Genomic DNA, 10,079 nt, shown 5'->3' on the forward strand with positions numbered 1-10,079 from the left:
TTCATAACATACAGTCAAATAAATAATATTTAATCTGTTCTAACACTGGGTTAGTTTAAATACAAGGGGTTACATATAATATTTACTATTTAATCTATAAAGATTTATTATTCAAGCTACATGACTTATATTGCACATATAAGTGATATTATTTATACTAATAATACAGAAGTTTTCATTTTGTTTTTTTTTTTACTGCTAATCTGTGGAACTATCAGTGACTAAAAATATTTAGTTGCATTTGATAGCACAATATTTGAAGAATGTATAAGTTATTTATCGTCTGGCTACGACACTTATTAGCCCGGCAAACGAAATAATAGCAGTGGTAGGTAATGCGACGCGGTTGACAGGGTATATTGTGTAGAGTAGCGAATGAAAGTTCATTTGGGTAAAGTTTACTTACCAGAAGTTGTAAGCGGAAAATTCACGGAGGCAACCGGTATTGTATAACAGTATGTGTAACATACATTCAATAATTCATTTGTTTTTTAATGTTAATAAAATTGTCATGTTTCTAATTGGTTAATTCAATAATTTTAATACATTTGAAAAGAATGTAATACTTATTAAAAGCTATGTTTTTTTTCTATTCATTTTAAAATTATACTGTATTATAGTTTGGCCCTTGGAAAATGCATTCTAGACAGGTTGCGATTGAAAGGACGATGTATGAAGTTGTGCTGCTTTACGATTAGAATATTTTTTATTTGCCCCACTTATTATTTTTTACAGCTATACAGGGTTAAATAAAGTATACCAGATATCTCTCGGCCTGTCTCGTGTTTTCCTTAAAACTAATAACTTTTGCTATAAGACTTTTTTTTCTTTTTAACTCCATGGTTTGTGAAATTAAATATTCAATATTTGACATAGATACTCTACTTGTTACTAGTCTGTAATGTAATACGGTGCGCAAACCACGACTCGAATAATAATACATTGTATTCGTATTAACAGTGTTGTCACTTTGCAGAACAAACACGATTCATTAATTTATTTGTATGAAATAAATTAATACTCAATTTCGAAGTCGTGGAATAAAAGTTGTTATTTTTAAAGATAAGATCGATACGAAGTACAAGGCCGTGTGCTTTCTGGTATTTTTTATTAAACCCTCTAAAATTATATGTACTTACAAATTGTTTTATATTTTTACTTTAAATTCTATGATGAAAAACAATATTTTGTTTATTGTGTTTTATATATTGCACTGTTACAACGTTATGTCAATTGTTTTAAGTATATTGTTTTGTTTTCTCACCTGACTATACTCACCGCTTACTTTAAATGAAGATAAAGGGTCGCCTGTCAAAAAACTTACTGAAAGGCTGGACTTAGCTAAGAAATGCATTAAAATTATTCAATTTATATTATTTTATAAAATTTCTAATTTAACATTTATTAATTTTTATATAATTATATTATTCATGTATCTAATAATCTATTGTGTATAATATACTTTATAATATAGAGTTTTGGATCGCCACAGGCTGTAAGTGTTATCGAATTTTAATAAATATACGCCCTCTCCTGGATAAGTATGGGAACCGGCATAAACCTGGAAACAGACATAGACACAGATCAGCTATAATAAATAATAATATAATACAATAAAATAGAAAGCGTCGCTTATTTTTTGTCTAATTTAGGATGATAATTTGGACCAGTCAACAGTAGGCAAGAGGTTTATTCGTTAATGAATCTATTCTATAATAGACGGCCGATTGGCGCAGTTTGCATCGACCCTGCTTTCTGAGTTCAAGGCCGTGGGTTTGATTCCCACTACTGGAAAATGTTTGTCTGATGAGCGTGAATATTTTTCAGTGTCTGGGTGTTTATATGTCCTCCTATCCTAAGTATTTATGTATACTACTCATAAATATATTCGTCAGTCATCTTAGTTCCCATAACACAAGCTAAGCTTACTTTGGGGCTAGATGGCGATGTGTGTATTGTCGTAGTATATTTATTTATTTATTTATTATTTAATTAATTAATGAAATATCTTATTCTTTTCATAGAACTTGGAACTGATAGTTGCATGGCAATACTGCATGGACGTTGGGGTCCCAAGGTGCTTGAATGGCGATCCCGCACCGGTAAACGCAGCGTAGGTCGGCCCCCAACGAGGTGGACAGATGACATCAGGCGAGTAGCTGGGAGCCGTTGGAGGCAAGCGGCCCAGGACCGAGTATTGTGGAACTCCCTACAAAAGACCTATGTCCAGCAGTGGACGTCTATCGGTTGATATGATGATGATGATGATGATGAATCTGGTTAGGTCTGGTGGAAGCTGGTGCAGTCAAGCGCTAACTTGCAGTGTAATAGAGAAAAGACCTTGTTCTGACCCTAGATAAGGACAAGAAGAGAAATAAAAAAAAATGTTTAGTAGTTATACCTGGGTATGGCAGTCCCGCCTAAATATCGGTACGACTAAGCTGACCGGCGGTCGAGCGTTGCTTGGACCGCGTCTCTCGTCACCAAGCTCCGGATCTGTTGTTTCGTTCATCGTATATTCTGTAAAACATTTTAAATTTAAATTCTTGGTAGTGAAACCTTCTTTAGGTGAGCACTTTAAGGGAAATGAAAATTGACTAGTTTCATCTTAAAATGGCCACTGACTGTTTGTTTGTACGCTTCAAGCTGCTTTAAACTTGCATGTGTACAATATACTGACAGCTTCTGGAGTGAGCTCGGCTGGCTGGAGTGACCCAGCGGGGAGCCGTACCAGTGGCACTACGTACAACGGGAGGTTCCGGCCGACCAAGTACGGAGACAAGCCCAGAGAGAAAAGAAAAAGATATACACAATCATTTTCCAATTGTGGGTATCGAACCCACAGCCTCGGACTCAGAAAACAAGGTCAGTGCCCACAGCGCCAATCAAAAAGTGTTACCTTCGTCGTCGTTGTCGTCGTTGTCATCATCGTTGTTGTCTTCGTCATCGCTCTCGGCGACGTGCACCGTAACCTCCGATGTAGCGGACTTGCTCCACTCGAAGTACAGGCCGAAACCTGAAACGATACGTAGATCACACGTTTTTAGCGCATATTTTTTAGCTGGATTAATTTAATTTATGTGGCACCTGCTTTTTAAAGGATATTGCGTAAAGTGCATTGTTCCAACACCAATCCTTAGTTTAGTGTAAATTGTTTCTTAAAAATAGTTCAACGGGACATACCACGATAATATTATAATATTGTTAGTGGCTGCACGAAAGCCATGGTAGCCGTTGTTGAAAATTCAAATTCAAAAAATCCTAATTCATCTATCTCAAGTAGGCCTAATCATATAAGCACTTTTGAAATGTCAAGTCCGTCTTCGTTCGGACGGCAGATTCTACCGAGAACAAGCCGGCAAGTAACTCAGCAATTGCTCTTTTCCAACATAAACAATTTATATTTTACATTTTAACATTCATTTTTCTATATTGAGAGAGATAAAAGCGGAGCCGGATGCTTCCAAGCAACCTTTTCATTAAGAAATTCATCAATTGTATAGTAACCTCGCTGTAATAATTGTGTTTTAACATATTCTTTAAACTTATGCATTGGTAGGTCCAAAATTACCTTAGGAATCATATTATAAAAGTGTAAACTGAATCCCACAAATGACTTCTGTACCTTTTGCAGACGATATGCAGATGTCACTAATTTATGGTCATTTCTTGCAAGTCGACTGTTTATATCCATATACATTACAGATTAGTAACAAGCAGAGTACCTATCTATGTAAAATATTGAATCTTAAATATTGAATTTAAAAAAAAGTCGTAGAACAAAAGTTGTTAGTTTCAATGTAAACAACAACAGGCCGAGAGCTTTCTAGTCATTTTTATTTAACCCTGTATATATACAGAAGAAGTTTTTGTATGTGATACCGAACTTGATAACCTGTTGTAGTTTATAATACAGGTTTTCACTACTCACCTATATCGTAGCTGTCAGTAGCAAATTCGTAACAAATACACCTAGCTCGGTAATGAGTGGGCACTCTCACAGTGATAGTCTCTCCGTGGCCCACGGTGAGTTTGCCACCACTGGCGCGGGCAGATTCCTTGAACTGGACTATGTCATCACGGGTCCACATCCGGACCTCTTCTACTGATGGTATCAAATCTGGAATTATTTGTTAATGTAGCAATACAATATTCCTTTTTATGGAACGGGGGATCGCAAAAATCGGGAAGATATTTTGATGCTGCGAACGAAGTAGTAACCTTATTTAGGTTGGCCCTGCTTCGCCCTCTTAATCGGCGAGAGGACTACAAAAAGAAGAAAAAACACTTTATTGCACGTAAACACACAGGAAAAGAAACATTAAGGAGTATACAGTACACAATGTAGACATGCAAAGGCGGCCTTATTGCTGCAAGCAATCTCTTACAGGCAACCTTTGTAGAAAGGACTTACAGCAAGAAAACTGGATAGTGCCAAGAGTGTTTTAATATATACGTAAATACCAAAAATGTATATTGTCTCCAAAAAGTGTCTTCTCAAATCTTCAATATACACAGCAATGTAATGGAAATTACATTAATGTGTATATTGATACGAGTTAGTAACTGGGCTGTCTCTGAAACACTCAATTCATGGTCCAAATAATAACAGAACATAATGAACAAATCACTAAATTAAAACACTGGGCCTCAAAAGAAAGCTCAGAGTCACTCAGCGGGCGATAGAGCGAGCTATGTTAGGAGTATCTCTACGTGATCAAATCAGAGATGAGGAGATCCATAGAAAAAATAGAGTAACCGACATAGCTCAGCTAGTCGCGAAGCTGAATTGGCAATGGGCTGGGTGCATTGGTCGAAGAAGCGATGGACGTTGGGGTCTTAAGGTGCTGGAATGGCGACCCCGCACTGGTAAACGCAGCGTAGCCCCCAACGCGGTGGACAGATGAAATTAGGCGAGTAACTGAAAGCCACTGGAAGCAAGCGGCCCAGGACCGTGTATTGTGGAACTCCCTACAAAAGACCTATGTCCAGCATTGGACGCCAATTGGTTGAGGTGATTGTTTGGCTGAATTTTGGTGCGTCCAACGTTTACAAGTGGTTAGAAGGCGTGGATTGCTTACGGCATTAAGTAGTAATCAAACCCTGATTATATGTTTTCGGGGTGTAAAATCCAGATTTTTTTCTTTATAGCAATAGCAAGAAACTGTAATTACACCGGCAACCACGCAATTTAGACTGAACCATTGATGCTATGCGACAGAAATAAGTATGGCCGTAGTTCTTTTTAGTGTGAGAGATTTTTGTGACAAGCTCTTTCACAAAGAGCCCTCACACAACTGAAACTATTTGTGTGCAAGCCTTTTTTTTTTATACAGAGAAAATGCCTGACGCATAGCACTCCGTTGGCGGAAACGGAGTAGTTATGTGGGACTTACACCCACTAAAAAACCCTGTGTCCCTCGAACCCTAGACCTATAAGTGAGAGCACGGGGTTCACTTGCGTATTCACCGCACTCTCGCCGAGGTTTTGACCCCCCAGTGCATGGCGGGTTCTATCATCAATGGCCTGACTCGAACCGTTCTTCAAACTACTTTTATTTTTTATTTATTTGTAAAATACACGTTTTAAAGCTGTTGCATGTTTAAAAAGTTTTTAGGTTACAATGTACTGCCATACATGGCGTGCAAAATTTAAGCATCACGCAAATAATGCAACAATAGACATTTTGTTGTAAAAAAATCTATAACAGTATGAAAGTTCTAATTTAAACCATTTTTTGAGTCCCTCGTCCTCCGGTCGTCCTACTTACCATCTCCATCAGATTCCTCAGCCTCCTCATCACGTGATTCCTCATTATAGTCATTCAAATCAATCTTGTCTGACGTCTGCATAGATCTGCTAAGCAAAAATATGAATTAACCAAACGAAGCAGGTGCACCCGTATTTTATCTGTCCTGTCTTATTTGGCAGCCGAGTGGCGCAGTGGGCAGCTACCCTGCTCTCTGATTCCAAGGTCGTGGGTTCGATTCCCACAACTGAAAAATGTTTGAGTGTTGAACTTTTATGTTTTTCAATGCCTGGGTGTTTATCTGTATATAATAAGTATTTATGTGTACTAAATTTATTTAAAAAAATATTCATCAGCTATCTAAGTACCCATAAAACAAGCTTACTTTGGGGTAGATGGCGATGTGTGTATTGTCGTAGTAAAGAAAACAAGTTAAAAATATTATATTAAACACCAAAAAGTAATGAAAAGATTTATTTAATAAGTCGAGAAAAAAAAGTATCTCCACACTCTGTGTTAAGTAATTACTAAAATTAAATAAATACAAAATTAAATAGGTTTTCTGTTTTTTGAAAGAATATTTACAATAAAAAGATATCCAGATTTTTTACTTTTAGTTAAATAAGACATATCAGAGAGGAAGCCATATAAAAATTCCAAAGATGAATTAGTACGATGGTTATTTGGCAATCTTTTTTTTTATTACGCTACAATTGACTCTATTCTCAACCGGTGGTAAGTGACAGTACAGTCTAAGATGGTGGCGGGCTAACCTGTTAGTGAGCAAGGTATATTCCTAATCGGTTTTTACGCGTCACGTCCTATCGTGATAACTAGCCACGGCCAAGGCCTCCCACCAGACAAAACCAGAGAAAATTTGGAAATTATTTGACCGGAATCAAACCCAGAACCTCCAAAAGTGAAACTGAAATCGGAAAGTCCCACATATGAAGCAAAACAATCACTCACTTGTTATCCATCAGAGCTGGTTTGCTATCGTTCAAATTGCAATCTATTTCCTCTTTCTCATTATCATTTTCCTCGTCAGACTCAACTTTGTATTTAAGATTCGAGTTTGCAAGTCTCTGATCAACAGCTAGCTGTTGTATGTACTGCTGGTAATGTTGATCCTGCAATTGTCTGATCAGGATTGCCTGCTGGTCGCAGTTGCCAGGGAATTGCTGCTGAGCGTATTCAAAGAACTGCTGATAGGTTTGGACATTTAATGCATCTTTTATCCTTTGTCTAAAATCAAGACAAATACATGCAATAACAAATTTCATTATTATTACTACTAGCTATTCCGCGAACTGTTATTCTGGGAAAACCCCAGGATAAAAAGTATGCCATGTCCATTTCCAGGATGCAAGGAAAATTTTGACTTGTTACAAGAAAGCTATTTTTTTCATCCCGCTGCTGTCTGGTATTTTCTGTCTTGTTCTTATGAGAGAAGAGACCTAGCTTCGATTTAATTATGTTTTGGTAATATCAACTGCAACCAAACTGCAATTTACCAAGAGTGTAATCACAATCCCCTGTTCACACTCTTAAGGTAAGTGTACACAGTCTGCGTCTACTCCAAACAAATTAAATTATATTGTATCACAGGAGGATTTTTACAACACTACAACGCAGCTATCCTATGCATTTAAACTTAAAATAGTGTGCTTACAATATGAAAAGGAAAATATAAAAAATATATTCATACACTTGTTGTTCCTCGGTTATATTTGAATTCTCTTGTTTTTGTTTTTCAAGAATTATTCTATTTTGCAGTTCCATATGAGCTTTTTCCTCCTCTGCCTTTTTTAGCCTATGTAATAAAAATATTAAGTTACAATACAAAATGAAGGTGATGTTTCAGCACTAGTTTGTCATATAAAATATAAACTTACCCTTGTTGTTTCTTGTTCTCCAAGTCCTTTTGTATTGCCTCTAAATATGGCTTAAAAAGAGGACATAATCTGAAAATAAATTAAAAATATATTGAAACACCTTCATAATGTTAACTAAACTAAATACATAAGGGAGGCAAGGGAGTTGTTGCAAATAAAGTAAAGGAAAATTTAATGAATTCCACATTACACTATTTCTAACGTGTACATCACTAACTGATAGAAATATTTTAAGTTAACTTAGTTATATATTTGTAGTTGAAGTGCACTGAGATAATACTATAGAAATAATAAGTCTAAGATCAACTGCTTTTATAATCACCTCACATTGATAAACAAAGATTTATTTTGAAAGCACTCACTATACGCTAGTTTGGATGTACCTTTACAATCATTTTGTCGCAAAGCAACACAAACTTCATCAAAGTCAAAGACAAATATTACTATATTCAAATATGAACATAGAAGGCACTTTTGATGTGTTCATCATCATCACATCAACCCATTAATGGCTCACTACAGAGCACGGCTCTCCTCCCACAATGAGAAGCGGTTAAGGCAGCAGTCCACCACAATGTAGGTAGATGATGGCAATAACTATATTCGAAAACTCAAAAACCAAAGCTGAGAGGGTTCCAAATATGCCCTGGGCTAAGAAGAAGCACAGAAGAAGTGGGCTTATTAGCGGCCCACTAAAGGGTGTTAGTCTGCTCTAAGAATGAAAAGGGTTTAAGCAGAAGTCCACCATGGATTGGTAAACTTTGCATGCTGTAGATTGGTAGACTTCAAGTGTGTTCAGAAAAATTCCAAAACACAACATTAAAATACATAAAATATATAATTGAATAATATTTTAGGATTACTATATACCTATCTAGTGTGTGTATGAATCCAGCCATTGCTTGAATCTGTGACATTTGACCCAGAGCCTGCCAGGCACCTCTCCGATCTCGACCAATAACATCTAGTACACCAAGTGGAGGTGCTGAGTTTGAGTCAAGAGGCCCATGAGCCGCTTGCTGTGTATATGCTACTAGTTTAAGCCTGTCTTCATAACTTAGATGCATGGCTTTGCCTTCTTTATCTGAAAATTTATGAAACTCTCTTAATAATTATTGATATAACGCAGTTGCAAACTTACACAATGTTTTGTCCATTAGCCAAGTGAACATAAAACAAAAACATTGGTTTTTAGACTTGTCATTGTAAAGTAACTGTAATTTAAATTACAAATAAGTTTCATATTACAAAACATCTTTTGAACTAATATTGTAATCATAAACATTCATTAGTACCTTCAAAAACACTTTAAAATTTATGTCAATTTAATGCTACATGCAATACAGTGTAGATAAAATTTGTCAAAAATTGATTGCCATTATCATTACTGCTACAAGCAATAGTATTTATTAATCATACAGTTAGTTATTGATATCAAATTGTATAAGAACTAATTTATTTTCTATAGATAATAAAATTCTATAGAATAATGCTAATCCTAATCCTGGCCCTTGGCAGTGACCTTCCTTTAGGTGTCTGAGGTTGTGGGTGATGAACATGACTTTTTTCAGTGTAATATTTAAGTACATTATATATAAAAAAATCAACAGTCATAAAGTACTCATTACACAAGTTATGCTTACTTTGGGGCTAGATGGTGATGTGTGTATTTTCGTAATACATTTACGAAATACAAAATACAATCTATGGTAATCATTAAAAATAACTGTTTATGTATGGAAATACAGTTTGTACTAGTGATCAGAATGTTTAGTGCACAAGCATCATCTCACTAAAGACAAAATTTTGGTGATTATTTTCCGATCCTTTTGTGATTTTTTAAGACAAACACTGATTTTAAAAGTGTTCTTGTGCGGTTTCTTAGTTACACAGTATGTAACTAATAATGATATTTTTGAAAATTGTTGTCTAGTTTGACCAAGTAAGCCTATCATGAAATTGAAGGAAAACAACGCGTATCGAAATTGATCCACTTGTTATCGACCAGAGAGAGGAGTGATGGACTGTGAGATAATGTTTTTTAAATATTTTCTTTTTCTTACTACAGCACTGTGGATATAAAATTAGTTTGTAAAGATAGTACGGCTGTTACGAGGGATATTTATGAATTCAATTGTACCTTTGTAGAAGAAGAGTCCATGCTTATAAACTTCTTTTAGAGGTAGACCCCATTTTCGTTCTTCGCTCTGTAAAATCCCCTGGTCAGTTTCAAGTGGAACTTTTATAGGATTCACTTTTTGATTAACTTCACCCTTATTTGCCATTATAAAAGTATAAAACACTTATTAAATTATAAGATGTTCGGCTTTTTCGTATTATTTGTATTTTCCTGTTGTGCTGTGATTGCAAAATGTTGTACAGCAATTTGCCAATTCGTAGGTAGATAATTATTTGACAATTTAATGACAAATGA

General features: G+C 35.6%; 1 protein-coding gene across 2 annotated transcripts; it reads right to left on the minus strand.

Moving 5' to 3' along the window:
• Positions 1-1,421: 1,421 nt before the first annotated feature.
• On the minus strand, positions 1,422-9,930 carry LOC120631450 (Golgi resident protein GCP60). Of its 2 annotated transcripts, none has more exons than XM_039901041.1 (10): positions 9,786-9,930; positions 8,516-8,729; positions 7,646-7,714; positions 7,459-7,563; positions 6,720-6,995; positions 5,772-5,860; positions 3,932-4,120; positions 2,900-3,016; positions 2,402-2,520; positions 1,422-1,561 (listed from the first exon to the last, which is right to left on the minus strand). In XM_039901041.1, exons 1-10 carry the CDS (start codon positions 9,928-9,930, stop codon positions 1,445-1,447), a joined length of 1,440 nt encoding a protein of 479 aa, XP_039756975.1. In that variant the 3' UTR covers positions 1,422-1,444. The 2 variants fall into 2 exon arrangements, with proteins under 2 accessions (XP_039756975.1, XP_039756976.1); XM_039901042.1 differs by having other exon boundaries at positions 1,445-1,561; positions 5,772-5,857.
• Positions 9,931-10,079: the final 149 nt, after the last annotated feature.

The sequence above is a fragment of the Pararge aegeria genome, chromosome 18, assembly GCF_905163445.1.
Source record: "Pararge aegeria chromosome 18, ilParAegt1.1, whole genome shotgun sequence".
NCBI lineage: Eukaryota > Metazoa > Arthropoda > Insecta > Lepidoptera > Nymphalidae > Pararge > Pararge aegeria.

Excerpts from the sequence above, each read along its gene's own strand:
- LOC120631450 (XM_039901041.1), bottom strand. The coding sequence starts at position 9,930 with ATGGCAAATAAGGGTGAAGTTAATCAAAAAGTGAATCCTATAAAAGTT. Across the intron at positions 6,996-7,458 it reads ATAACCGAGGAACAACAAGT|ACAAAGGATAAAAGATGCAT; the intron begins GTATGAATATAT and ends TCTTGATTTTAG. Across the intron at positions 1,562-2,401 it reads GGCGGGACTGCCATACCCAG|GTTTATGCCGGTTCCCATAC; the intron begins GTATAACTACTA and ends GTCTGTTTCCAG.